Source organism: Alternaria alternata, assembly GCF_001642055.1.
Source record: "Alternaria alternata strain SRC1lrK2f unplaced genomic scaffold CC77scaffold_42, whole genome shotgun sequence".
In the NCBI taxonomy this organism is placed as follows: Eukaryota; Fungi; Ascomycota; class Dothideomycetes; order Pleosporales; family Pleosporaceae; genus Alternaria; species Alternaria alternata.
The window spans coordinates 1-27,687 of NW_017306231.1; the positions used below are offsets into that span (position 1 = coordinate 1).

The window sequence follows — 27,687 nt, forward strand, 5'->3', positions numbered from 1 at the left end:
TTTGTACCTCTACTCTAGCTTAGCTTAATTAATTAGCCAGCTTAATGCGCCAGCTTAATAGCGATCAAGCTGGCTTGATTGTTGACAAGTCTGCCTTCGAGGACCGTCGCTTCTCACTTCGCCAATCGCGCTCATCAGCGAAGTCTCAAAACACGTGAATAAGCGATGGAAACAGACCCCGGAAACCCGGAGTCTACTAGCTCCTCATACAAACACCAAGAACTTCGGCAAAATCAGATACGTCTCCTCACTACGAAATGTATCGACGGGTCCGTTGAAATAGAGATCGACCAGTACACACTTACCGAAGACCTTGGTTACGATGCGATTTCGTATGTCTGGGGAAGTGTGCCAGCCTCGGTCACAGCCAAATGCAACGGCAGACCTCTCGTCGTCACATCCACCGCACTTGAGATGTTACATTACCTACACCGATACCAAACGAATACGACAGCTCGAAAGATTTGGATCGACGCGATATGCATCAATCAAGAAGATGAGGAAGAGAAAGCTACTCAGATACCACTGATGCGCGAAATATACTCCAGAGCGAGGGCTGTTGTTGTATGGATGGGCCTTCCAACTCCGGAAACTGATGCCTTCTTCACTGAATTCCAAGAGACGAGAGTCAAATTAAAGACGTGGAAAGCAAAGTATGAAGCGGATCCTGAATGCCCTGATCCAGACATGGAAGAGCGTCCTCATAATGGAGACGCGTTTTGGGGAGGACTAAGTCAGCTCCTTGGAAATGAATGGTTCAGGCGTCTATGGACATACCAGGAGATTATTCTTCCAACTAGCGCAAGAATACTTTGCGGTGATCTTTTGATGAATTTCGATGAGCTTTCAAACTTTTTCAATGACGGATGCTTCGACAGCCTCTATTTCTGGTACACATCTAGGATCGCATTCGGTACAAACGATACACCCGCGTTGAATACCTGTTATTCCATCAAATTCTATCGAGACAGAGGCGCCAAGGAAATCCATGCCCATAACCTTGGGAGAGAATTGTACGACCTACGTGAGCGACGTGTGAAAGAGCCTATCGATCGTGTTTGGGCAATAGTAGGACTTTTGCAAAGAGATCTTCAAGATAGGTTAAGCTCATGGGTTGACTACAGCGCTCAAGGTCGGGATGAATATTGGAAGACGTGGATCATGTTTGCCAAAGCTTTGATGAACGAACCTGGTGGGATGAGCATACTTCAGATGCCGCCTACTCGGGAACCTAAATCTCCACATCTTCCATCCTGGTGCCCGAATCTATCTGGAATATCAGCTTGTAAGATGATAATTGATGGGGAGTGGAATGATCCGATACATGAACGACAGCCAACCAATCCTTGGGCTTTGTTTGAAGAGAACAGTTTGGAAAAGGCACCAGAAAGAAAGAACGCGATCCTGGACTGTGGTCAAAAGCACGTAAGTATCGTGATGCATGACAACGTGCTTCGCGTCCCTGGCTTTGTGGTGGACACGATTGAAGAGGTTGTGGAACATGAAAACCCTCTTGACGTGGCATACGATCGATACGATCTGAATTCGGAAGAGCACATGGCTCTTTATGATGCTGCTGTTGATTGCCATCTGAGAAGTCTCGAACTAGCTCGCTATGTCTTCTATGGGAAGAGCGAAAGAGTTACCGATATCCCAGAGGAGTTCATCGTGTTATTCTTCTTGGACTCGCGAATCACTGAAAGAGCTAAGGATACATACCGTGAAGTTCTGCCTCAGTTGACGACTTGGTACTCTGATCCATCGGGTTGGTATTACACTGGTTGTCGTTGGGAACAGGCGCAGTGCCAAGTCCAGTTGAGATTCATTCGCGGACTTACCTTTTTCAGCACAAAAGGCGGTCGAATCGGATACGCCTACCCGGGATGTCGGCCAGGAGATCAAATTGCTGTGTTCTATGGTGGAGAACCACTGTATATTCTTCGAGATCTAGACACTAAGAGTGATGGAGATGATGCGACTAGAGGGCAGACTTGTCAACAATCAAGCCAGCTTGATCGCTATTAAGCTGGCGCATTAAGCTGGCTAATTAATTAAGCTAAGCTAGAGTAGAGGTACAAATTAATTAAGCTAAGCTGCTGTAAGCTAGCTTAATTGTTTAGCTTAATTAGCTTAATTAGCTAAGGCCTACGCGTAAGGTTATTAGGTTTGCTGTAGCAGCGATCACACAATACTTTTTTAGTGTTAAGGTTAGCAACTAATATATAAAAAAAATTCCTAATAACGCTGTATATATATATATATATATAAAAAAACCTTACAATAGAGCTATTACTGCCGCGATTTAAATACAGCAAAAAAAAATCTCCTAATACTACAGTGTGTTACTAACAGCTGCCTGCTTTAGGCGACTGTAGGCAACACACTATAGCACTAGCAAGTACAAATACAGTAGCTATTATACACCTCTACTACTGCTTGCTAGGCGTAGTAGAGACAATTGTAGGCCTAATATTACTATATATATCTATAGTGTTAAGGTTACTACTATAGGTAAAGGTAGATATTATAAATAACAAAAAAACGCGTTGTTTTAACTGCGCAATTATACAACTACAATACAATATTTATAGTATATTGCGCAGCGTATCTTACAAATAGACAACTATAATTTAATTGCTACTATTAAATTTAATTAATTATTGCGTTGTTGTAGTTGCTTTAGTAGTTACAATAGAGGGTGCTAAGCAATATATCTTGTGCTACTTAGGTAACTATCTTATATTGTAACTGTACAACTTTGTATACACAACGCTACCTACAACACGTACTTTTTAGCTGTATTACGTACCGCCTACGCGCTGCTGTATTACTGCTAGCTTTTTGTATTTATTGCTATATCCTTGTTGCAGTTATGCTGCAGAAGAGACGCGCTAAAGACGCTGTTACAGCGTTAACAACAAAGCGTTCTAAACCTACACCTAGCAGCACTTATAGCTAAGCTATACCTATTAAAAGCCTTTAATTATTACTTTATCTGTTGCTCTGTAAAGCCCTAGTTAAAGCGTCCTAGGTATTAAGTTTTAAAGCGCAATTGCGCGAGTCGCAAATAGAGGAGTATATTAACCTACCTACTAAAGGTAGCAAGGAGGCAACAATAGCAACTAGTAAGTCTAATAATACAGCTTTAGACAAGGAGTTAGAGAATAACTTTAATAGTATTAATTAGGATTGTCTCTCTTAGTTTATAAAGCTTATAGCGTTGCAGCGTTATAAGAAAAGCTAGGTCTATAACTATAGCTAGCGCGTTGCGCTGCGAAGCAATTCTTAACGCATATATTTTGTATACTACTATTGTTATAAGTATAAGCTTATTAACCTTAGCGTTATAAAGGTATATAAGATAACAAACTTAACGTCTTCTGCCTATTAACACTTTAGAGAGAAGAGACGCAGCTATAGCTACTAACTACCTTACGTAACAGCTTGTTCTACAACAATAAGTATCCTCTAATAAGTACTTACTAGCAATTAGGTTAGCTAGAGTATTGAGAACACAGTATAAGCTTATTAACCTTAGCGTTATAAAGGTATATAAGATAACAAACTTAACGTCTTCTGCCTATTAACACTTTAGAGAGAAGAGACGCGGCTATAGCTACTAACTACCTTACGTAACAGCTTGTTCTACAACAATAAGTGTCCTCTAACAAGTACTTACTAGCAATTAGGTTAGCTAGAGTATCGCGAATAAGCTCTCTAGCTTTAACTCCTAGCGCTTTTAGCTTAACGCAGTTAGCTAGCTTATTAAAGCTAACCTCCTACTGTCTACGTTTAAATCGCTAGCTTTTTAATAATTAATATCGTTAGCTAATATCTAAGCAGAAGCGGTACTATAGACGTCCTATAATAGCGTCTCTTATTACGTTATGCGCCTATATAACTACTTACAGCTATAAGTTATTATAGAACTATTGCAGGCACAAAGCAAGATACACATAAGTTTTAATAGCTAGATAACAAAGAGTAGCAAGCATAGGTTCTTAGGTATTATTGCCTACTACGTTAATAAGCAAGGCGATATTATAGACTTACCTATTGTGCTGCTGCAGTTAACAGGCGCCTACAGTAGATATAGAATAGTAAAGGTTGTTATCTAAACGTTAAAAGAGTTTAGTATAAACGCTTAACGTATTAGCTACTTTGTACTTAATAACGTAAGTAATAACAACACTGCAATAGACGCAATTGCGCTAATAATAGGCTTTAACCTACGCTATCGCCGCCTCTATTATAGTTCTTATATAATTAACCTTGTTAGCTAGATACTCCTCTAGGGAGAAAACAGTGCCTTATATAATAATAATACTACTAAGATTACTACTAAAAGCAAGTATATAAGCAAGTAGAGGCGCGATAGGCTCTTAGGCGTACTTCTAAGTATTATTAACTATATTAAAATATTACAGCAATACGCTCTTTTTGCTAACTTTTAGCGCCTTACCTATTGCAAGCTACTAGCTAACGCACCTTCTAATAAACGCAAGATTCTTAAGCCTGTTAAGCCTGTTATTACACGCTAGAACTCCTTCTACTTGTGCTTTAAGCGCGCTGTACAGCTTTAACTAGCAATTAACGCGTACACTAGCTACTATATAAAGCGTATACAGGACGAGGATACCTACGCTAAGTTGCAGCGCAATAAACTGCCTTACGCGCTATACTAGATAAGATTAGACAGCCTTACAACGCATAATTAGGCAGTAGTTATAGAGTATATAGACGCTTTAAAGCTGCTAAAAGCTGCTATAAAGCGCCTTAAGAGGCGCAGCAACAATAGAAGGTTTAGCTATATTGCTAAAGTTATTCTAGTATTTAAGTATATACTTAACTACTACAAATCGCGCGTACTAGCTTACAAGGCTATTAAGTATAACACCTACAATAAGGCGCCTAAGGACTACCTTGCAATTAACATACGCGCAGCGTAGGCAAAAGCTAGCAAGTATTACTCTAAATTAGACCTATCGCCCGCCTACTACGCAGCTATAATACTCTACTTGTATTACTAATTGTATTGCGACAAATCCTAAGGTACTAAGAAATCTAGCTAGCTTAAGTCTAACAACCTTAGTTTTCGCGGCTTATAGGCTTAATATAATACTAGTTAACTAGCTGTACAACGCCTAAAGGTACTATTAAACAATATAGACAACGCAATTAACAGCATTATTAATTCTACAACTGCTAGCAACAGCAACAAGGCAGCTAATAATAAGTATACCTAGTAGAAGCTGTGCGAGCAGCGGGTAGAGAAGAGCAGTAAGTACGCTAACAACCTAATAAAATACTAGTTATTAATGCAGAATTGCTATTCTTAACTTAGCAAGCTTGCGCTTAACATACTATCTATCCTAGCGTTAAGCTACGAGTGTAAGCGTATATTTAGTAAGTTAGGTAATCTCCTAGAGCCTTGCTAATAAGGTATATAACTACAACTTCTAGCAGTAATACAGTGCGTATAATAGTAGCGTACAGCTAGTCTAGGCAATAATAAACTTAATAATAGAAACTCTATAACTAATAATAAGATAGAGGCGTTGTACAGCGTAAGCGCGTAGGACGTTAGAGACAGCAGCAATACTAACAGCAATTTAGAAACTTAACTCTAAAAAAAGTCACAATATAGCTAATACTACCTATTTTTATAGCCTTAAAAACGCTTTAACTATTAAGCTAATTAAGCTAAACAATTAAGCTGGCTTGTTTTAACCTACTAAGCTAATTAAGCTAAGCTAAAGTAGAGGCACTCAACAATTAAGCCAAGCTGGGGTACCTAGCTTGCTTGGCTTGATTGTTAACAAGTCTGCTAGAGGGGTATCCGACCACGTTCAGTACCTGGGCGCGGCATTCATTCCTCACCTCATGGAGCAACACCAGAGAGACGCTGCACCCATCAGACCGGACACAACGTTCTTCATTCATTAAGGTTTTTCGAATTCTCCGCATGAACTACTGGCTACAACCAACCAACTGCAAAGACACCGAGCATCGAATTGAAGACGGCAGACGGAGGCATCGCAACACTGATATCGAACAAGAGCATCAGTACTCGAAAGATGCCAGGAGAAGAGAAACAACATCTAGAGCTCTTTTGATCCATTCCCGAACAAGGAAAGGATAGAGATATAAGATTACAAGTATTAATCACACCCTACTATTTGTCGCGAGCAGGCTGGTGAACGCTAGCTGAATCGCAGTCTGGAAAGCCGATTGGCTGGCGATAGCAATCCACCTCGACCATCTCCGCCTCCGGTTTTCTCCTTGCCTACTCTCACGCTCTCGTAGCAACTTGTTGTCAATCTCTCGTAGTGTTGATCGCATCTCTTCTTCCCGTTCATTAGCCGTCTCCAGCCGAAGAGTGAGCTGTCTGGTGAGCCCTCGCATGAGCTCTCCGTCACCTTCAAGCTTATTCTTTATATCGCGGATGTCTTCGGCTATGTTGATGATGTATCTCTCAATAGCGGTGGTGATAGTCCTGCGAGAAGTTAAACCATGCGACAGATGGCTGTTGGTGCACAAGACTTCCGGAGACGGTGCAATGAAATCGCAACCTTGAAAAGTATGAAAACATCGCGCAGGGGTCTTACCTTTGATCTGCTAACAGAACAGTCTCAAACAGACCCCGTCCTTTCTTCAGCACATTGATAGCATCGTCCAGCTTCTTATCGCAATGTTTACCGATAAGCTTCCGCTTGAAGAACGTATCATTTTCCAGCTGCTTTTCCACGAGACATAGCGCAAGCTTGCAGTCTGATAATGGCCCTGCCAGGCAGTCCAGCGAGTTAAGTCGGATGGTATCGTGCTCGTTGATCGTGAGATGAGTCTTGAGGCTCTGGATAGCACCGTAAAAGCAGTAAAGCTCTTGGATGAGACTGAGAAGTGTGGTGGAAGTGTGGCGCGAGGGACCGAGGTGCTGATTACCCGACTTCAGGCATATACCGGTGATGTGCACGATGGCAAGGACGGTGCCGGTGATACTCATCGGATCCATCGTGGTAAGTCGTATTGTGCTTGCTAGCTGCAATGACTGATGGAAATAGTAGGTGGGTAGTGGTGATTCAGATGGTTTATGCGAGGTGATATGAATGGGTCTTGAGATGGACATATAAGTCAATTGAGCCTTACCAGGTATGATGGAATCTATAACAAGCCTACGCTCAGTTGTGTGCTCTTCAGCCCATGTCGTGGCTCATCCGTCTTTCTTTACGCCTCCGGAGCGGACTCATGCGGGATGTTTCTCGTTCATGGTGCTATGAAACGACATGATTGTAGGTGTCCAGCCTATCATTCAATGAGCTACAACCCAGCGTCTTCTCGCTATTAGTCTCTGTTTCAAACATTCATGCACGGTAACTTTTTATCATGCTTGGCTAGTCCGCCGTTGCTACACCGGTCCTCAATTCCCACCGCTTCATGCAAGGAAACTTTTCATTCGGGCTAGCCGACACTCATCTGGCAGCTAAACTGATCTAACGGTGTAGATACGTCGGCAAACAAATCACGTGCAAGCTTCGTGTTCATAGGGCTATGTGGCGCTAATGCAAGGCAACTTTTCGAAGTGGTTGATAGGTCGGCGATGCAACATTCAGCCCCCAGCTCATGCAAGGAAATTTGTTGACAACCAATCACTTAGTGCCTTGCAGCTAAGATGGCCTCAGGTCGTAGTGCTTTAATCATTGAGCATCCCGCACGTCAGCTTCATTGCTCTTTCCTACCCTCCGCCAATTCAAGGTTAAGAACTGGGCTACAAACCATCACCTTCACCTGTGAACCACTGCATCAATGTATCGTACAGATTTTCAAGTTCATCCCGTCAGTGTCAGCCTTGGCAACTCCGGCTCAGCCTTGCTACAGTCGCCTGACATGTTGCACTCACTACCTGAACCAATCCAGAATTCACATGGCATCTTGACACAGCTACTGCCTATTCCTCAATCATCGAATCATCCGGGGAGTAAGGCCAGGCAGCTTTCCGACGCCGAGTGGGAGACCTTGAAGCCATTACTACACACACTCTACATTAAGGAGAGCAGAACCTTAGCAGCCACCAGGAAGGCTCTTCTCGAACGTCATGGCCTTAATCTCAGGTACTTATCATGGTCCATGCCTACTAAATAGCTTATCTGATAATCTTATAGCCAGAAGCAGCTCACCAAGCGGTTCCATGACTGGAGCTTCAAGAAGAACGTTAAGCAACACGAGACAGAGGCATATCTGCTGGAAGCACAAGACTTGCGGGGAGAAGAAGAAGCTTCTGTAAATGGAGTCCGGATTACTGCGGCCAAATGCGAACGCTGGGAGAAAAGAGCAAGAATTAATGAGGAGCAGAAAAGCACTCGTACCAAGAACGCCGTCGAGGCGTTCGACACGCCCTCTAGTGTCACGCACTCAGACAGTGTATCGTGCAATTCCTCAACAGATCTTCCGAGTACTTCGAGACATGAACAGAGCTCAGATATGTTGATCGTGTCGCCCTCGAAGCCACCGAAAGACCAAGTCAACTCTTTCACGCATTACGGTAGCACAGAAGACCAACCCTCTCCGTCATTGTCAGTCTCCTCAACCGAAGCTACGAATCCTGGATTCTCTCCAAGCGCGCTCCTGATGGGCTCGTCCGAGCCATTAGGTTCTCTATCGAATGCTCATGTAAACATCGGTACCGTCCAAGAGACAGAACAACACTTCGTATCGCCTAGTCCCTTACAATCTTCAGATCGCGACGTCGATATAGTGACTCGTCTCTTCTCGGCACTGAAAATGAATCCCATAAACATCCCCTTGCACATCCCACCAACCCAAGCTGTAGCAGAGGTGCTCACACCTGCAACCGATACTGTCTGCCTGCAAGACTTAGAGGCATGCAGCCATGACGGGGGAATTGTGACTTGGGTCGACAAGCAGGCTAAACCTTACAAAACGGCTTCTTCAGGCAGCACTGAGGTCACCCGTTACCACAACGAAGAGAAGGCTCAACAGGGAACTATCATATTGGTGTCTTACCAATGCAGCTCAAGAAAGCGCACTACAACTGGCGCACTCAAATACCCTTCTGTCGATGTGATCTTCTCATCATCCAGAGTGGTTGAGCTAGATCCGTTCTCACTGGAGGTCTACCCATTCCCACAGGACCAAGGAAGGTGGCTCGAGGTACAACCAATCGCCACGGAATACGACGTCGATCGCATGACACTGAACGACTGCATTGCCAAGATCGATAAGCTGGAGAGCGCTGCTTTGGGGTCAAACATCACTACGACGGAATTGAGATGGAGTTCGGCAAATGCATATTACAACCTTAGCCACTACGACAAAGCTGAACACCAGTACAAACAAGTTCTGCCGGTACTCGAGCAAATACATGGACAAAACTCTTGGGACTATATCTCTGCTAAGGTACATCTCGCTGGATCGGTTCTTCATCTTGGAAGGTCTCAAGAGGGCAATCAAATAGCTCAAGAGGCCCATGTTCTGGCACGAAGATTTTTTCCGAGCAGCTTCTTGTATCAGGAGGCTGCCCGCGTCTTAGCAAACTCTTTTGCATCCATGCATGACTTTGGGAGTGAGGAGGAACTTCTGAGGGATCTTTTCCAGATCAGATTGACCATCTCCGGCCCTAAACATGGCAAAACCATACAAGTCATACGAAAGCTCTGCATCCTGCTGACTGAAACAAAGCGACACTCGGAAAGCGAAGCGCTATTGAGAGTTGCGCTAGAACTCAGCTCGAACGCTACGGGCATTTCTGATTGGGAACAATGTGTCATGCAGTGCGAACTTGGTAGATTGCTCTACCACCAGCACAAGTATGCTGACAGCGAGGCCTTGCTCAGGGACACAGCGAAGATGTCAGAAAGGCTGCTTGGTATCGAACATGAGGAAACACTGAGATGCAAGACCTATCTCTGTAGAGTCTTGACAGCCCGAAAGCAGTTTTCAGAAATTCACAATATCCTTCTGGAAACCATCGATCTTCACGCCAAAAAATTGAATGAGATCAGAGGGAGCACAATCGATGTTATGGCCAAACTGAGCGTCGTGCTGATAGAGATGAGAAAGATGGACGACGCATACAAGTGGATGAAGCAAGCGTTATGCTACTGTGTAGAAATCGATGGAATTGAGAGCAACCGTGCAGAGCAGTTCCTCGAAGATTTCAGGAGCATCGATGAGCAGGAAGAGCAACACGAGCTCATTCTGCATATGTACGAGGGAATGGCTTACAAGATCAGTTGGATACACGCTGTCCTTCGCAACAGAGTATTGTCCGCCTTATCGACTCAACCATGTCTTCTTTTACTGGACTTCCAGCGCAAATCCAGCTGCCTATCAGCACCAGCAACCGACACCAGATGTCTACACAATGGGCCCGTCTCGTGAGATGTAGACTCGGTTCTGAGTTTATCCTTTCCAACTTGACGTACATCGTGGGTTATACGAAGACCCTGATGTGTAGCAGAAGCCGTAGATAAAAGCGCTGGATCACGGAAGCGCTACTCAGTGTAGATAGCAAGCCTTGAGTCAAACGGTGGAAGGGAGATGGGGCAATTCTGGTGGTTGGTCTTGAAGCTTGGGGACGAGAGGAATGGTGATGAGGAAGATCGCTGTGGCTATCGTCGTAGCCGTAGGATAGAGTATTTTGCATACCATTTCGAAGAGCAAGTCCAGTCATCTGTAGTCAATCGATTCGAGTATGATTTCCCCAGTAGATTGACAGCACGTCTGCGCTAGTCGACATGATATCGCGACCGAAATGCTCAAACCGAACCCTCTTGTTTTCCCATTCGCCATGAAATAACCACAGCAATACTCACGCAATATTTTCCTACCAACAAACCACCTACAACTTCCTACTCCTAACCAACCCAGACTTAATACCCGTAAGCTCACCCCCATAGTTCGCACTGCCCTTAGCTGCAGCACCCTTATCAAACACCTGCTTCATACTCTTGAGCTTCTTCTGCTTCTCCTTGTACTTCTCCTTCTTCTTCACACGCGGGTTCCTCACGCTCTTCTTACGATGAGGTGTCAATCTGGCACAAAATGTTAGTTACTCTCAACACACATAAAATAGACACGAAGATAACATACCCCTTGTTCTTCTGAATCTGGTAAGAAATCATACGACGACCATCATCGCCAATGACTTCTTCCTCCACAACCTGAGCACCTTCCTTTTTAGCCAGGGCATAAGCTTCAGCGCGTTCAAGCTTAGTCTGCTTCTTATCGTTGGACCGCGCAGCTACCATGTCGTAATACCCATCTTCGTCTTCAAAGTCATCGCGCCTGGTACCGGGCGCTTCATCAGCAGAAGAAGCGCCATCGTCTTCGCCCAAAGCAACACCAGGGCCAGCATCTTTGTGTTGACCTCGCTTCTCAGCTTCGGCTTGCAGACGCGCTTGTCTGTCCTTGAGACGCTCGCGGTGAGGGATATCAGCGTCACCACCCTGGTCTTTACCAGCGTTGTCGCGCTTGTTGGCCTTTTGAGCGATTTGAGAGGTGTAGAAGCGGAGGGATTTCTTCTTCTTTGCCTTTTCGGCGGCTTCGTGGGCGGTGAGTTCGGTTTCTTCGCCAAAGTCGGAGTCGTCTGCGTTGAGGAGGTTGAGCTTGGATTCGACTGCTGGTGTCTTTTTCTTGCGGGCTGCCTTCTTGAGAGCGGCTTTGTCGGTGAGGGTATCGAGGGAGGCAAGGTCTTCTTCGGTCTTTGCGAGTTTTGCAGCGCGGCGAGCGGAAGCTTCTGCGCGGGCTAGCTCTGCGGCTCGTTCTGCGCGCGTCTTCTTTTGCTTGGTGGGCTTCTTGACGGACAGGTCGTTTTCGAGTTCTTCGAAGCTGATTTCATCCACAAAGGAGTCGTCTTCGTCGTCTTCGGCCTCGACCATGGGGTCTCCGAGGGGTAGGTCTTCTATCCTTGTCCACACCTTTTGGCACTTCAGAAGAGTCTCCATGACGGGGTGCTCGTGTAACTCAGCAGGATCCATGGCAATGACTGGCGATCCATCGTCTGTTGCAGTCGAACCGAGTACAGCAAAGTACATGGCCATGGCTGCGAGATATGCTGCGCAAGCCCTGTACTTTGTGACAGCCTTTGGTGTAGGTAGAGTTTTGCCAGTCTTCCCTGACTTCGCAGCTTGCGCCTTCAACACCCTTTCGGCGGCGTTGGCAGCAGCGGCCAATTCTTCATGTAGCGGCTGTAGCCTCAGGTATTCTTTCGAAATGTGCTCGAACTCGGGGTATCGTGTCCGCATAATCTTCATCCTCTCTTCCTCAGACATGCTGTCGGTGATTTGGAGTTGCGGCAGAACCTCTGTCACTACAGCGCCACCTTCGGCAGCCTTCTCGCCATCTTCCGCCATCCATTCGTCCTCGTCGAAGCCAAAGTCTGCCTCTGTCATGCTCTGTAACTGCTTCTTTTGTATGCGCCGTGCTTCCGCTTCCTCGTCTAGCGCGTCTTGCTCCGTTTCTATCGCATCGGCGTCGTAGTAGTCCTTCTTCGAGGCGCCCCATCCACCCACGTCTTCTTCTTCATCTTCGTCTGCTGGTTTGCGCTGTCCCGTGATATCGTCTTCTGATTCATCACCGGTGTCGTCGTCGTCGTCATCTTCGTCGTCGTCGTCTTCGTCGCTGCCGGCGTCGAGTACTTCTTCGTCAGAGGGCTGTAGGAATTTGTCTAGTTTCAAGTCAGTCTTCGCATCCAATACATACGGCATGACTTGACAAACCCTCTTCCTGATACTTCCTCATCCGCTTGGCCGCCGGCCCTTCGTCCAACAGTATCTTATCGCGATTCATGTGGAACTCGTCCTCGGAATCCGCGACATCCTCAAACGTGTTGATCCTCATTCGAGAATCCTCTTCTTTTGGCGCTTTGGGCGCGCGCGATGCGCCACCACCAGCCTTCCTCTTCTTTGCCATGATTGCGATATGTGCTGCGTTGTGTTGTGGCGTATACGTTTGGTCGCAAACATCGCGGGTAACTTTTTTTCGGCAGGAAATCTTGGCTTCGCCGCGGGAGTCGGAAGGTCCCCACCAGTGGAGCTAAGCCCTGCACCCTTAGCTCCACATGTGAATTCACCTGTCACCGTACTGCATATTGGTGGACTAGCACCCATTGAGCACTGCGGTACATGCTGGCAGCGTAAGCATTGTCAGATTTCAGGCGCGCCAATTACCACCTGTCGGTAAACGACAAGTCTCAATCCCCATGTCGCAACTGTTATTAGGGGCCACCATCATACTCCTGGTGCTTGTCGGAATAACAAGCGCAGACATCATGGGTTTCGCATTCTGGAAAGGCAATCAATTCCCTGTAGAGGGGAGAGTAAGCAATGCACCACCTTGTCTAGTTCGCTTACATACTGACAGTGAATATAGACGGTTCTGCTCACCGGCTCATCCCAGGGGATGGGTAGCGAGATCGCTCGTCTCCTCTCAGCCCGCGGCGCAAACCTCATCCTCGTCGCACGCACAGCGAAGAACCTCGAGACAGCCCTCGCACACGCAAAAGCCCATGCAAAGAACCCAACCACCCAGCGCTTCACTTCCATCGCCGCCGACGTAACCTCCGAGGCTGAGAACGCCCGGATTCTCAAGGAAGCAACGGCCTGGAACAATGGACGTATGCCGGAGATCGTTTGGTGTATCGCGGGGTCCTCAGTACCAGGCCTGTTTATCGAGACGAGCACCGAGACGCTGAGGAGACAGATGGAACTCAACTATTTCGCTTCGGCATACATGGCACACAAGACACTCCAGGCGTGGTTCTACCCCGAAGTGCCGTACAAGTCGCAAGAAAAGAGTTCTGCACCAGAACCACCTCGCAAGTTCATCATGACCTCGTCCGCGCTCGCCTTCATGAACATAGCAGGCTACTCCGCCTACTCCCCCGCCAAAGCCGCTATCCGCTCCCTTGCCGACGGCCTCCGTTCAGAGGTACAACTCTACAACGCAGCGCGACGCTCCAAGACGGGTACCACTAGCGCCATACCCGCGCCTTTTGATGTCGATATTCATGTCGTCTTTCCGGGCAGTATACTATCACCTGGCTTTGAAAACGAGAACAAGACCAAGCATCCCGTGAGCTTCGAGCTAGAGTCTTCAGATCCCAAGCAGACTGAGCTGGAAGCTGCGACGGCAGCCATCAAAGGACTCGAAGGAGGCGACTTCATGACGCCTACGAATTGGTTGGTGCATTTGATGCGTTGGGGCTCTATATCGGGTAGTCAGAGGAACAATGTGGTTCTTGATACGATAGGAGCTTGGATCGCGACAATTGTTTGGTTGATCATGGTGCCAGATCTGAATGGCAAGGTCTGGGGTTGGGGCAAGAAGAATGGGATGCCGGTGTTTAGGCCAAATGCACAATAGCTAATGTTTGGGTCTTGGAAAGCATGTGTGTATACCCTAGATGATATCAGAACATGACAATGAGACAATTGGACTCACCGTGAGATCGTACGTGTTCTCGTCTCGAATGCAGGTTCAGCTGCATTACCTTGCTTACAGGGATACTTTAAGAAAACCCTCCGGCATCGTCACTGTTGAAGCGTAGATAGGTAGTATGCTGCACTGGCGGCAGGAAAAACTCACCAAAATGTATCGATATTGCACTGAGAGATTTGAGGTCAGTCAACACACTCCAATATAAACGGCTAGATTTCGGTCGCCAGAGAGCGCATGACGGGCTGCAGTGATGCAAGAAGGGGACCGTATTGGAGGAAGTTGTGGTGTGGTGCGTGCGGCATAGTCGCAACTGCCATATCAGTTGTACGACCTCGCAGTATCCACTCAGTACGCCTTTCAGTCGCTAACACGAAGTCACATGACACATCCTCGCACCCCATCCACAGCTCATGCTTCCATACATTACGCAGTTTCCCGCCTCATCCCTCGCAATATGAGCAGCCACATAAGCAACCCTTCTTCTAGAGTTGAGCTCGTTGAAGATGTGAAGCGAATTATACTGGGTTATGTGCGAACCCCGCATTCACGACACCTGCCTGGCGCAGCAGTTGATCGGTCGCTGACTTAGTCCATCAGCTCTCACTCTACACTGATCTACAGGCGCTTTGCCTGACTTCAAAGAGCTGGAATCGCATCGCCACAGAGTACTTGTACAGGAGGGTTGTGCTCGAAGTTCGTGCTCAGGACGGCCAACTGGCTCTATTCCGTCAATGTGTTGATTCTGGCGCACGAAAGCACTTGGTGCACACACGAAGCTTGAGCCTACTCAACTTACTGCCATGGGAGTTTGGAACCGTCTCATCAGCGGATTGTCCGATGGATGAAGCGACCAGAAATGCTTTGATGTCAGGGATTTTGCAAGATATCCCCTCCAACAAGCTCCGAGAGTTCCGGTAAGCTGACAATTTGCTGGAAAGTCACATCTCGCTGGAAAGTTACAGTCTGCTGGAAAGTTACGGTCGCATAATCATCGTATCTAGACCATGGAGGCAAAACCCTGCCCAAGGACATGTTGACTCACCGGTAGACATTGTTGACATGAAATCCGATGTGATTATAGTAGATTAGTAGACTGACAGATACGCAGTTACGTTGCTTGGGACCATGGTTATATGGACCCGAACCTCGTAAGCCTTCTCAAAGAGCACCAGCAGTCTATCGACAGTCTGCACGTGTTGCGTGGTGACTCCCGCAAGCTCATATCCCCAAAAACGCGTCGCGTTACTGTTGCTTTCCGCGGAGAACACGACCAGACACATAAATTTTTGCAGTTTGCTCTAGCACTACCTGCGCTCGATTCACTTTCGATACTTTTCCTGGAGGGATGGACCCAGAAAGTTCATAAATACTGGGGCGATGGTCACAACATTAGTGCATTTGCAGACCAGAAGATTGTAGCGCGCACACTCATGCTTGATGGTTGTATGCCTGACACGTTCGATTCTGCCCTCCCTTACGTCTTCGATTTGTCGCGAGTGACTAAGCTAGCTCTCTCAGATTGCAAATTGGATCTACTGCAACACCTATCCAGCTCACGCGAACTACAGAACCTGACAGACGTCGAAATACGGACCCCAGAACATTTCGATGAAACTGCAGGCGAGAACGCAAGAGCGCTGTTTTTGAAGAACCAAAGTCTTCAGCACCTCCGTCTCCACATCAATGGCCTCCACAGTGTATCTCTGGACCCCCAAGATACACCAGATGCAACACCATATCTGTGGCCGCTGCATCCGAGGCTCAAGACGCTTTCACTGTTAGATCTATATCGTGAGGGGGATAACGAGCACTTTCCTTTTATAGTTGAACCAGAGTTTCAACAGATATGCAGTCACTTTAGCGCCTTGGAACAACTCGGTCTGTGTTTCTATGACTTCGATATCCCTAGAAGTGAGGCGGAGAAAAGGTTTTCCTACGTAATCAAGATTCTGGTGAGTTCAGACTGCTTCCCGGTGTTGCCTACTGCAGCGTTCATGACCTGTCTTAGGAACCAATCGAAAGACTCAAGAATCTCAAGATCCTACATCTTTACCAGGACCGAGTTAGAACTGTGCGTCCATCCACTCCTCAAGTGCATATTTGCGAAATTCATCAAGAGTTCGCTACACGGTTCTTCCAATGGGCGCATCATCGATGTCCTTTACTTGAGGTTCTCATATGGGGTACTTATGAAGAGAATTTCCACCAAGAGGCGTGGCAGGTGACTGAAGATGCAAAGCAAGGACGAGATACTTCTGACTGTGGCGTAGACCGTGCGCCACAACAATGCTTCGTGAAGAAGTTGGTAGAGCTGGAAGACGGTACTTCCCAGATCGCAGGAGCGAGTAGGGTCACCCGGAGTCGAATTCGACATGACTTCCCGGAACTGCAAATACTGAGCTACGAGACCGGCAGACATATCGAAACTCGCCTGGCGGATGAAGCCGTACGTTGAGCAAAGATTTTGGTCCGAAGCAGGAAGCAGGGGAGATTGTTTTGGCAGCGAAACCTTGCCTCTCAAGCTCCAACTTCCAAATGCGGAGGTGAGCACCTACCTCGGCCGATGGTGGCTGTAGTGAAGAAGCCTCATTGCTGGCTTTCACATGGAATACGTGCCGAACGAGAGATGCTAGCGTTGAATCTAGTTCAGAACCAAGGCACGGCTCGGATGCGTGTCATGTCCTGTCTCCCGGACCTGCGGACTCATGGAACCGGCGCTACCATCGACGATCACGACGATCAGCTAGATGGCCGTCGTCTCATCGCCTCCGTTAGAACGACAGAGAACGACCGCAGGAAACGCCGATGGTATTTCTAAAGCTCCATCCCTGAGCGAAAGAAGACTTTGGAGCGGCGGGTCAAGCACTTGCGGGATACGCAGGGCCCAATCGCGCTTCTCCGGAAGCTAGCCGCTGGACCCTTGCCCCCCGACTCAAAGTGGAGTTGCGAACCGCGGGGACATGCGGAGACTATTTCGAAGAGAGCTGCTATTCCGAGGCTAAATATACTGCATGGTACGGTCGATGCAACCGAAAACTTAAATCCTACAGACGAGGCTCTTGAACTGCGCCGCATCGTTCGTCCAATATCGTATGGTACCCCATCGTTTGAACCCATAAGCGCGGACATTTTCTCTTGTAGATCAGGGGACCCCCAAGATGTATCTGCGTCTGACAAGAGAGATACTTGCCGTTGTTCTATATATGAGCGTAAGCGCGCGTTGATTGCATGCCTTGAACGAAACAGCATTGCAATCATTCCTGATTGGATTCCAGATTCAATGCTTACGGGGCATATTGCGACTATCGCCACGCGAGATCCCTCATGCGCGGCTATAATAGTCGAACGTTTAGATCGTACCGGCTTGGCTAGCAGAGGCCCACTGCTACACAAGAACACTACCACACCGGACATGCGTCCGAGTACAGCGTATCGCTACGGCAGTTCACAACAGCCTCGCCCACATGGATAACGTGGCAATCACGAGATGATAGACAGTCCCTGGAATCAACCTCGTGGCGAACAGAAAAAGCTATAGGAGCACCATTGTCTTGGCACACAGTCTACCAGGCCCCCAACATTACCCGGATGAATAGAAACACTCCAATCATGCCAACTAGTCTGTGGCCTCCCAGCGGCCCGGTACCGACGATCCGTTCTAGGGCGAGTTAATTACCTATTGTAGTTCTTCTCCCGCTGTTGAGTGTGGCTTGCATATTTCCAGGTACCCTTGGCCTGGAAGACGGTACGCAGTCTAGGAGAAGTCGTTCTTGACTACTGCTGGTATTAGTTCAATTTCAAGGCAGGTGGCCGTGCAGCAGGGCGTCCCGTGTCTTTGATGAAGCTCTAGCCCCAGTGTAGAGAAGCAGGAGTACTAGGCTAAAGCAAGGGACTGTAAAGGTCATCGAGCTACGATGGAAATAAATAGTCGGGCATCCCACTGGTAGTCTGGATCCAGTTGATCGACTCTGTACCAAACTTTCCGTCAAGATGGGTCGCTTCTCGTTGTTCGCTTCTCTGCTGTTGGCGACCAATGGTGTCTTGGGCGCCAAATGGATTGGTGAAGTCAAGAAGGTCGATGGTGTTGACTACCAATGTAAGCTACTACCACGTTTTGCTTCTTCTTCTTCGAATGCATGCTGATCACTGTATTCTAGGCAAATGCTACTCCGACAACGCTTGCTGGCCGACCAATGCAGACTGGGCGAAACTCAACCAGACCGTCTCAGGCGCACTTCAGCTCGCCATCCCACCCGGTGCTGTCTGCTATAAGAACTTTGAGAACGGCACCAGCGTGTACGATGCGGCAAAGTGTGCGGATACTCAGGCCAACTGGGGCAACGAGCAATGGCTGTATGATCAACCCTCCCAAGGGATACAAAGATCGATACTAACATAATGCCAGCACCGACCATCCGATTGCCGAGCTCTGGCCTTTCAAGACGAACAACACCTGCATGCCAACTGATGATCCATCGGGAACCTGCACACGTGGTTTCTACGGAAAATACGTCATCATGGCAACTACAAAGCAGCAGATCCGAGCTGGTGTGAAGTTCGCACGGGAGCGCAACCTCCGTCTGATCATCCGAAACACTGGTCACGACTTCATGGGTCGTTCCACCGGTTACGGCGCACTCATCATCAACACCCACAGCTTCAAGGACGTCAAGTTCCTCAAGAAGTACACTGGGCCTGGTGACTGGACGGGTAGTGCGGCCATTATCGGTGCTGGTGTACAAGGCCGTGAATTGTACAGGGAATGCTTTGCTCAGAGCCCCAAGGTGGTCATCGTTGGTGGAGAGTGCCCAGTATGTGTATCGATCCGGACGTCTGAAACCATCACTAACATTTCCTAGACGGTTGGCTGGGCCGGAGGTTACATTCAAGGAGGCGGCCACGGCCCTCTTTCCGGAATCTACGGCATGGGCGCTGACAATGTCCTCTCGTTCGACGCCGTCACCGCCGAGGGTAAATTCGTGACCGCCAACGCAAAGGAGAACTCGGACCTCTTCTGGGCTCTCAAGGGTGGCGGCCCCAGCTCCTTTGCTGTTGTCATCTCCATCACTGTCAAGACCTTCCCGGAAGTCCCTGTTGCTGGCACGATCCTCAACATCAACTCTACGCACACCAACGACACTGAGCTGTTCGCCAAGGGTGTTCACATCTTCCACAACCTGGCCAACCACTACAGCGAGCATGGCATGTTCGTGTACTTTGAGCTCGGCCCTGGTCCTCAGCGTCTCCACATTGCACCTTTCGTTGGTCCCAACATGAACGAAGAGCAGCTTGGAAAGGTCCTCGCCCCACTATACGAGCAGCTAGACGCGGCCAAAGTGCCTTACGACACCCACACTCGCGCCTTCCCTACCTTCTTCGAGTTCTACGTTGACATGTTCGAAGACGAGCCCCCGAACCAACAATCCGTCGTCGGCGGCCGCCTCTTTACACAATCCGACATTAGCGCCCACGGCGACGCAATCGCCGACGCTCTCATCTACGCCGCCATGCCCGAGCCCACCCAACTCGGTTTCAACGTCGGTCACATTGTCAACCCCGGCCGCGCTTATCCCAAGGTCGACAATGCTATTCATCCCACGTGGCGCAACGCCAGTAGCTTCGTCATCACCAACGTTATGATGACGGGCAACGAGCCCTGGGACGTTAGAAAGGAACGCGAGAACTTCAACACCAATGTTCTGGGTAAGCGACTCCGGGATGTGAGTCCCGCTGGTGCGAGTTATGTGAACGAGGGCGATCTCAATGAACCGAACTGGCAGGAAGCGTACTGGGGAGGCAATTACCCCAGGTTGTTGAAGATACGCCAGAAGTATGATCCCGAGGGTGTCTTCTTTACTGAGACGACGCCTGGTACGGAGAACTGGAGTGTTATGGACTATGGTACCAAGCTTTGTAAGAAGAGTACCAAGTAGACGTGAGCGTTTTTCTTCTTCTCTTGTTCTTTTTCTTTTGATAGACTATTAGCGAATGATAGATAAAAGCACGTCGCTGAGTGCGGAAATACGATAATATCCAAACCTTCCTTTTGTGTTAGTGCTCGTATGTTTTGGTATGGGTTGCGACAAATTGTCGTTTGTGGTGTTGCGAGGGTTCCGTTAGAGGTCCCTGGAACCACCCCTCACAAGCTAGAGATGTAGTGGTGACATATATGAGCACTTGTGCCTGTAATCAAGTAGTGCTTATCGCTGATAGCGTTTGTCTTGTCGACAATACGCGTACCCTGTATGGCAGCAATCGAGACACAGCGTGGCGTAGCGATGACTGCAACGCGCTTCGAGACCATCGACAAACATTGTCGTAGACGGTGACCTTGAAAAGCGCGTACTGCAGAGCATTGACGCGCCTACCTGCATCCCCTGTGGATTTGTGCCGACGTGGCGTCGTGATACAAAGCTGGGGAAGAGCGGGAGCGATGACGAAAGAGTCGCGTTCAGCGCTAACCGAGGGCGGGCTAGCATCAGCTCACCTTCACAAGCCAATGGACCTGGAGCCTCTGGTACCAGCCATCATCCCAATTGTTTGCGAGCCCTCTGCTGTCTATCGCCTGTTTGTGCATTAGCCCCGAAGCGTGCACTACTTCCGCTCCTTGCGCACCCGCCGTATACGCTCCCGTCGCTGTTCCTCGCCTCCGCCATCCATCGCATTCCGAATCATCGCACCAGGCTCCTATTCACCACGACAGCCACTTTGACGTCTACACCAGATCGCGTGGCCGTCCTTGCCAATCCGCATGCTCCGCGCATGCCGAAACACCTCCAGACGATTGTTTATGTCGATTGAATGCCTCCCGTGCTGAATCCCTTCTTACGGGCCTTCTTCCGTAGTGCACTCCCCAGCCAGTGCCAGCCAGCCCAGCACCACGTACGATACATAGCAGTGTACAGGGAGACATAAAACTGACCCTGCATGACATAGGTCCTTCTCGTTCCCACCACCGAAGTCCTCCTCACATCGCGCGACAAGGAATCAAACACCTCGTACATCGACCTCAGCGGTTCCGAAGACTTCCTCGCAAGCCATGTGCTGCGCGTACCCGGCGGAGTGGGGCCGAACAATCATCCCAAGGACTCGGGTAGTTTCAGGGAAACGCGGGGGAAGGCGAAGCAGTTTACCACTGCAAATGGCCGGACGGTGATAGTCAAGGATGCCTTCATCTATAGCAACAAAGGTGCGCATACACGTCGTGTGTCACGGAATGACTTGCAAGTGCTGACATGACACAGGATTCAAGACACTCAACCAGGCGCAGCTCTTGAGCGATACCATCTTCTACCCCGACTCCTTCGATGCCCAGCCATGGCTCGTCTACTTTATATCCCGGCCCCTCATAGGCACCTTCGATGCGAACCCTATCATACCCGCTACACTACAGCCCAAGCAGGATGCAGGAGCAGGGCCAGGAGCAGGACCACCGGTCGCAGCGGGCCCGTCTGGAGGCGCCAGCTCCTCCATGCCTCGGAAGAAGGAAGTCAAGTCCTTCAGCGACCTGTTGAACCACTTCCCAATGATTGCACGTCAAATGCAACCAGGACTGGAGAGGCTGTTCAAGGAGTTTGGCAAGGAGCTTGAGAAGCCTTTGCCAGCGACACCATCACAGAGGTCGCGGCGATCGTCCATGAGTTCACGAAGACGCGGGTCAGTGTCCTCAGGAGAGACGACGCCTTTCTCTATACACAGTAGCATGTCACACGGCACGAATGGGTTTGTCTCAAATCTGGAGATTAGCGACGAAGAGGACCAGATGCGGAGATCGCTAGAAACTGCAGTAACAGCGGCCATTGACCTCTTCCAGATGGTAGATAAGCAGCAACTGTCATTATTGGGCGCCACGACCGACTTGACGGGTCCCATCGTGGAGCGCATGATTGAACGATACATCGCCGAGCAAGTACACCACACAATCCTCTTCCCACGAATTCGAGAAATACGGCTCCTAGAAGACACCGACCTTGAGCGCCGCACGCGACAGATGGTGGACATTGATATATCGCAGGTCGGCATCGACATCGGCCATGGCCGCAAAGGCAAGCAAGAACTAGCTATACGACTTTCTAAGGCTGTCGATATGTTCAAGAAGATGGGTGTTGCGGGCAGTCCACAAGAGATGTTGGAAATACTTCTCAGCGTGCAGAAGCACATTACAATGCCGGATGAATCACAAGAGAAGGTCATGACAAATGGAGAGCAGATGTCGGAGAAGCAAGATCATCTTCTTACCATCAACGCGGATACACTTGTGTCGCTGTTGCTCATAGTAGTGATAAGAGCGCCTGTACGGCATCTGCAGGCACGACTTTCATATATGCGACATTTCATCTTCATTGACGACGTCGAAAGCGGGGAGATGGGCTATGCACTCAGCACATTCGAGGCTGTCCTTTCCTACCTGACGACAGATTCAGGCGGTCTACGAAGAGCAAGCCGACGGAATCGGGCGTTGTGGCAGGCCACGAAATCTGGTGATCTTGAAACGATGCAGGGTATACTGGAGCCCGATCGTTCGTTCAATCCAGATCTGGATAGCTTCTCGGATGAGAGCGATACCCCACCAAGAAATCGCCAACTCAGGTTTGCTGCAAGTTTATCAGATTTGCATTCTGTAGGAGGCACTACCTTGAATGGGGACGATGAATACTCATCACGACGGCGAAGCATATCTCGCGACAAGAGTGCGCATGAAGATGGTCCCCTGGCACACATATTCCCTTTCCAGCGCGCTCAAACTCCACCACTACCTGGCAGGCCGAAGATGAAGAAGAGGGTGTCCATGGATACTAGGAGTATGTCGAGTGGCTCCGCACGATCGTTCCGATCTCGTACAACCCTTGATTCCCGGGTTAGCGCCATCGAGGGCGACGTTTCGATAGAAAAACTCACCATGACACAAGGGCCTGATGGTGAATCGGTGATGATGATGGCGATTGAAAACAATCAGGATAAAGCACTGCAATATCTGCTTAGTCTTACCGAGTACTACACTCCCTCTTATGTCTTTGAAGACTACAACAACGAAGGCACCAATTTGTTGAGTGCAGCAATACAACTGGGGCATACTAGAACGACAGACACGATTCTCAACTACATCCTGGACAACAGCCCCAGTCCCCAGGCACTGAAAGAATTTCTCTCCAGACCAGACGCGAAGGGTAGATGCGTGGCACATTATCTCTTCAATCAACCTCGACTTATAGACCGCATCGGGCATCTTTTGCCCTGGCAGCTGAAAGACAAGAACGGCCAGACACCGGTCTTCGCTTTGGCTAGGGCATACGATCACGATGAGTACCACGACATGGTCGATAAAGCACTGCTCGCCGCGACTCACTATCAGGATGACGGACAACCATTACATCTTGACGAACACGTTGACAACAAGGGAAACAGCCTGCTACACATCATCACAGACCCTCAACTAGCAGCAAAGCTACTGTACCGCTGTGATTCCGATGCCAATGCGACAAACGATCGACAGTTCACACCACTCATGGTAGCTAGCAAATACGGCCGAACGGACATGGTGCGAGTGCTCTTCCAAGACCCCCGAGTAGACCTTTCTTACAGAGACGCCCGTGGCCTCACCGCCGTGGAACTCGCCAAAGACGACGACGTCCGAAACCGCATCGACGATCTGGTTCTCCTCTCGAACGAAGCCGGTCCAGACGGTCGCACAACAACCGTCGTTCGCTCCTTCTTTGTCGAAGACGGAACAGTTCGCCTCGTTTTGAAATCCGGTGCGCCCAATGACAACAAGACCATTACCGTGACAACTTGTCGTAGATCGTCGCAGGATTTCGAGAACCTTGCAAAATGGCTCGCACAAGAACATCCTGCGTCTTGGTTACCTGTCATACATAACCTAGCATCCCCTTACCTGATTCCGTCGAGACCTTCGCGGTCGATTCTGCGGGATATGCAGTTACGCCTCGATGCGTTTCTCAAAATCCTGCTGCGACATCCCACCTTCTCCACGCACGAAATGGTCTGGGAATTCTTCTTGGTGCCTGACATCGACTCGTCGATGCTAGCCGAGCGCTCCGCGCGGAAAGCCGAACTGCGCGTTGAACGGTTGAGAGAAGAGTATGCGCCTATATATGACGTAAGGGAAGTGGAACTCTTTGTCCAACACATGCGGGAAAACATCCGGGCGTTACATCATGCGTCAAGGAGTGTGCTGCGGCGCGCAAACAAAGTCCGGGCTAGCGCCAGTGATCTCAACGATGCAGCAAAGATATCGAACACGGCTATGCATTCGCTTACCTTCCTACCGGAAGTCCATCTCAAGGCACTGGACCGGTATACAGCGTGTTTAAAACAGAGCGACGCAAGCCCCATGTCAGGATTCTATTACTCCATGCACGCCATCTCCTCGACCATCACCGCCATCCTAACCGCTTTATCCCGCCCTTCCACCATCATCACCCAAATGGCAACGACGCAGAAATCCATCGACCGCCACAACCTCTCCGTCCGCCGCAGCGACCGCTGGCCCCTGGGCCTCTTAGACGACGCTCGCTCCCGTGTTCAGCGCGATGCGCAGGACAAGATGGATAAGAGTAGAGGCGAATTGGAGGATTGGGGCCGCGAACTCCGGTACACGCAGCAGGTTGTTGCGCAGGAGTTGGCGAGCTGGCAGGAGAATAGGGTTGAGACGGGGAAGAATGCGCTGAGGGAGTTGGCGAGGAAGATGGTGGTTGTGGAGCGGGCTAGGTTGGAGAGTATGAGGAGGGCGGTTAGGGGGTTGGGGATTGGCGGAGAGGTTGTTGGTGTTGTTGGCGAGAGTACATCACTGCATCATCATCAACAACATGGGGGGATTATGGCGAATGGGGGGCTGGTCAATGGGTTTGCTGATCGTCATCATGGCCATGGTATGGATGTCGCTGGGCCGCTTCTTCCAACGGTTGAGCAGGCCAGGTTCCACGATGTCACGGATGAGAATGTTGAGGAGGGACCGGGTGCTGTTGAGGACTCTGAGGCTGAAGGCGTGGTTTTGTCGAATGGAGAGGTGGCGGCCGAGGAGGTGCCGCCTGCGGATGAACTTGCGCAGGAGTCGATGATGATATCGATGGGGGGACAGGGGGATCAAGCGGTGGGGTCGGTGTGAATGAGTACCTTTTGTGCCATGTGTGTTCGATTCCATCTCGTCCTTTTTCGTTCTTGTTCTTATTCTTCTTCTTCCTTGATATCTCTCGTTTTTTTTTTCGTTCGCCGGATCCATCATAAATCTTCTTTGGGTAGACGGGTTGTGTACGATTGGGTTAGGGGGATTGGGTATATGAGTGTGCTGGTATGGGCGAAGACTCATGTATTGGTGGGATGGCGGGGGAGAGGATGAGAAGGGTCTAATAGTAATGTTTACGACCGTGTATTCTGAACTATCTTTGGCACCTGATGACAGCTACACAGCTGTTTTTACCTCTGGTAAGGATTGTTTACTCCTAAGAGTACGGCTTGTTGGTGAAGTAAGAGTGGCTCATAACACTGAAGGGAGTGCTGCGGACGGCTGCGCAAGGAGTTGTGCTCTATAGCACTCGAATGCAAGCAGGAAACTGATCAGGTGCTGAAGGAAACCAACTATGGCTATAGCTTCTGATAGCGTATGATATGGGATTTTGCAGAGTGGTGCAATGACCGAGAAGTCCAGACCAATCACCAAGTTATGCGAGACTTCCGCTAGAGCCATGGGAGATAAGTCGAGAAGATAGAGCGTTAGGCGTTTAGTTTGTCCATTAGATGAGGGGATAGAGCTTCGTTGTGTCTATCCTTGTGTCATGTATGAGAGAGAACTTTCCTTGGCAAGTCACCTGGGTGTTCATGATAATCGGTTTGTAAGCCAGTAGCTCATTTGCTTCATCGATAAACCAGGCCTAGTTTTTCTGATCAGATCGAGTGATAGCTACAGATTGCTATTGTTTCCAACAAGAGAGATGTTGTCAGCAGGCTGTTGGTGTCAGAGACATGCTTCCCGACGGCCATCGGATTAGTGCTTTCGCGGGCAGTATAATGGTAACACTTTTGTCTATTTCAGTTGTCTACCACGTCGTGTATAGTCATCTCGAGCATCTGTCAGCCCTACAAGGTTTACCGAGGCAAGTCGCATCATTAGCTCCAAAAGCGTGGAATGCCTCGACCTGGATGCCTAGTCTCGTGGCAAAAGACACCGAGCGCATAGATCGTTTCGCCTAAGCACCCTGGCACGTTGATAGGGCACCCTTGCTGGGTAGTGCGAGTACGAGTGCGGCACCGAGGAAGGTTCATTTCGGCTGATGTACAAGCCAAGTGGGGCGCCATGGCGTCCCAAGGGGAAATTTACTCCGCTTGGCCCTTTTCATGGCTGACGAAGGCGTGATTTCGCAACAAGGTCCACCAAGAATGAGTCCGTCGGGCTTGGAGTCTGACTGTTTTCTGAGTCGCGTACTGACAAAGTTGCTGTTCGAGGAAAGAAGAGTTTTTTCTTGTGTGCTATATGGCGTGATTTGTGGTGGGTACAGAAGATAGAGGCCAGGCATCGATAAGGAGGTATGGCCGTACACGATATGTCACCGATTCGCTAATAGTTGGGTTCCGAGCTTGTTATTATGTCATATATCTTCCTATTAGCTATTCAAACCTGAATTCCCTAGCTTCGCGTGCAGCACTCCCACTAGAAAGCTTACGTTAGTGAATGGAATATAGGAGGGCTTGAAGTACACGTGGGTTTGCCACAAGGGAATTGAGACATACATTAGTCCAGGCCTTGCAGATCCCGGGAGCAGTATTTGTGCTTCCCCCTTCAGTGCGTCCTACATATTGACCAGAGCCGCATTCTGCGGTTGGCAATCTACATTCGGGGGATGGACCTGAGGTCTTGCTAATGAGGCGACAACCTGAGTTTGGTCTGAATTGTGGTGCAGGGGTAGCGACAGCAGGAAATGCGAGTATAGTCAAAGCGGCCGCTAAGCCGATGATGCTAAAAGAAACCATAGTTGGACCCTGGGTCGTGGAACAAAGTGGTAATGTTGATAGGAAAAATGTTTGTGTTGCGGAATACTGGGAACACATGTTGACAACTTATATAGATCTGATGTGCGAAATTGTGCCGGCCTACTTTGAAAAGAGTGATCGTGTTGACGGTATAATTACGGTGTTTGCGATGTTCCTTCGGAACACTGTGCACACCGAGAGATGCAGCCTCAAAGAGTCGTGATACTGTTGAGATCTGCCTATGTA

At 48.9% G+C, this 27,687-nt stretch overlaps 10 protein-coding genes across 10 annotated transcripts; 6 read left to right on the forward strand and 4 right to left on the reverse strand.

Annotated features, from left to right (window-relative positions):
* Positions 1 to 144: 144 nt before the first annotated feature.
* CC77DRAFT_1100705 (HET-domain-containing protein) lies at positions 145 to 2,025 on the forward strand (the record flags this gene model as incomplete). The annotated part of the gene is made up of 1 exon (XM_018530081.1): positions 145 to 2,025. The coding sequence occupies exon 1, from the start codon at positions 166 to 168 to the stop codon at positions 2,023 to 2,025; it is 1,860 nt and encodes a 619-aa protein (XP_018378880.1). The 5' UTR covers positions 145 to 165.
* A 4,041-nt stretch (positions 2,026 to 6,066) lies between these two features.
* On the reverse strand, positions 6,067 to 6,505 carry CC77DRAFT_666792 (hypothetical protein). Its single transcript, XM_018532677.1, has one exon. It carries the CDS (start codon positions 6,403 to 6,405, stop codon positions 6,166 to 6,168), a length of 240 nt encoding a protein of 79 aa, XP_018378881.1. The 5' UTR covers positions 6,406 to 6,505; the 3' UTR covers positions 6,067 to 6,165.
* On the reverse strand, positions 6,484 to 7,099 carry CC77DRAFT_1026597 (hypothetical protein). The gene is made up of 2 exons (XM_018526294.1): positions 7,065 to 7,099; positions 6,484 to 7,016 (listed from the first exon to the last, which is right to left on the reverse strand). Exon 2 carries the CDS (start codon positions 7,010 to 7,012, stop codon positions 6,605 to 6,607), a length of 408 nt encoding a protein of 135 aa, XP_018378882.1. The 5' UTR covers positions 7,013 to 7,016; positions 7,065 to 7,099; the 3' UTR covers positions 6,484 to 6,604.
* Positions 7,100 to 7,731: 632 nt separating this feature from the next.
* Positions 7,732 to 10,722, forward strand: CC77DRAFT_1100706 (hypothetical protein). The gene is made up of 2 exons (XM_018530082.1): positions 7,732 to 8,108; positions 8,160 to 10,722. Exons 1-2 carry the CDS (start codon positions 7,804 to 7,806, stop codon positions 10,396 to 10,398), a joined length of 2,544 nt encoding a protein of 847 aa, XP_018378883.1. The 5' UTR covers positions 7,732 to 7,803; the 3' UTR covers positions 10,399 to 10,722.
* A 136-nt stretch (positions 10,723 to 10,858) lies between these two features.
* Positions 10,859 to 12,930, reverse strand: CC77DRAFT_1067808 (hypothetical protein; the record flags this gene model as incomplete). The annotated part of the gene is made up of 3 exons (XM_018529036.1): positions 10,859 to 11,051; positions 11,110 to 12,685; positions 12,738 to 12,930. 3 exons carry the CDS (start codon positions 12,928 to 12,930, stop codon positions 10,859 to 10,861), a joined length of 1,962 nt encoding a protein of 653 aa, XP_018378884.1.
* A 358-nt stretch (positions 12,931 to 13,288) lies between these two features.
* CC77DRAFT_1014774 (NAD(P)-binding protein) lies at positions 13,289 to 14,382 on the forward strand (the record flags this gene model as incomplete). Its single annotated transcript, XM_018523914.1, has 2 exons — positions 13,289 to 13,336; positions 13,390 to 14,382. The coding sequence occupies 2 exons, from the start codon at positions 13,289 to 13,291 to the stop codon at positions 14,380 to 14,382; spliced, it is 1,041 nt and encodes a 346-aa protein (XP_018378885.1).
* Positions 14,383 to 14,911: 529 nt separating this feature from the next.
* CC77DRAFT_1067810 (hypothetical protein) lies at positions 14,912 to 16,912 on the forward strand (the record flags this gene model as incomplete). The annotated part of the gene is made up of 4 exons (XM_018529037.1): positions 14,912 to 14,986; positions 15,055 to 15,371; positions 15,566 to 16,409; positions 16,466 to 16,912. The coding sequence occupies 4 exons, from the start codon at positions 14,912 to 14,914 to the stop codon at positions 16,910 to 16,912; spliced, it is 1,683 nt and encodes a 560-aa protein (XP_018378886.1).
* Positions 16,913 to 18,447: 1,535 nt separating this feature from the next.
* CC77DRAFT_950802 (FAD-binding domain-containing protein) lies at positions 18,448 to 20,390 on the forward strand (the record flags this gene model as incomplete). The annotated part of the gene is made up of 4 exons (XM_018535337.1): positions 18,448 to 18,553; positions 18,615 to 18,810; positions 18,863 to 19,268; positions 19,317 to 20,390. 4 exons carry the CDS (start codon positions 18,448 to 18,450, stop codon positions 20,388 to 20,390), a joined length of 1,782 nt encoding a protein of 593 aa, XP_018378887.1.
* A 595-nt stretch (positions 20,391 to 20,985) lies between these two features.
* CC77DRAFT_1100711 (hypothetical protein) lies at positions 20,986 to 25,996 on the forward strand. Its single transcript, XM_018530083.1, has 3 exons — positions 20,986 to 21,339; positions 21,394 to 21,646; positions 21,702 to 25,996. Exons 1-3 carry the CDS (start codon positions 21,259 to 21,261, stop codon positions 25,580 to 25,582), a joined length of 4,215 nt encoding a protein of 1,404 aa, XP_018378888.1. The 5' UTR covers positions 20,986 to 21,258; the 3' UTR covers positions 25,583 to 25,996.
* Positions 25,997 to 27,080: 1,084 nt separating this feature from the next.
* Positions 27,081 to 27,480, reverse strand: CC77DRAFT_1026605 (hypothetical protein). The gene is made up of 2 exons (XM_018526295.1): positions 27,202 to 27,480; positions 27,081 to 27,121 (listed from the first exon to the last, which is right to left on the reverse strand). Exons 1-2 carry the CDS (start codon positions 27,439 to 27,441, stop codon positions 27,098 to 27,100), a joined length of 264 nt encoding a protein of 87 aa, XP_018378889.1. The 5' UTR covers positions 27,442 to 27,480; the 3' UTR covers positions 27,081 to 27,097.
* Positions 27,481 to 27,687: the final 207 nt, after the last annotated feature.

Excerpts from the sequence above, each read along its gene's own strand:
- CC77DRAFT_666792 (XM_018532677.1), bottom strand. The coding sequence starts at position 6,405 with ATGCGAGGGCTCACCAGACAGCTCACTCTTCGGCTGGAGACGGCTAAT.
- CC77DRAFT_1100706 (XM_018530082.1), top strand. The coding sequence starts at position 7,804 with ATGTATCGTACAGATTTTCAAGTTCATCCCGTCAGTGTCAGCCTTGGC. Across the intron at positions 8,109-8,159 it reads CGTCATGGCCTTAATCTCAG|CCAGAAGCAGCTCACCAAGC; the intron begins GTACTTATCATG and ends ATAATCTTATAG.
- CC77DRAFT_1026597 (XM_018526294.1), bottom strand. The coding sequence starts at position 7,012 with ATGGATCCGATGAGTATCACCGGCACCGTCCTTGCCATCGTGCACATC.
- CC77DRAFT_1026605 (XM_018526295.1), bottom strand. The coding sequence starts at position 27,441 with ATGGTTTCTTTTAGCATCATCGGCTTAGCGGCCGCTTTGACTATACTC. Across the intron at positions 27,122-27,201 it reads TCTGCAAGGCCTGGACTAAT|TGGGAGTGCTGCACGCGAAG; the intron begins GTATGTCTCAAT and ends TAAGCTTTCTAG.
- CC77DRAFT_1100711 (XM_018530083.1), top strand. The coding sequence starts at position 21,259 with ATGCCTCCCGTGCTGAATCCCTTCTTACGGGCCTTCTTCCGTAGTGCA. Across the intron at positions 21,340-21,393 it reads GCCAGCCAGCCCAGCACCAC|GTCCTTCTCGTTCCCACCAC; the intron begins GTACGATACATA and ends TGCATGACATAG. Across the intron at positions 21,647-21,701 it reads CTTCATCTATAGCAACAAAG|GATTCAAGACACTCAACCAG; the intron begins GTGCGCATACAC and ends GACATGACACAG.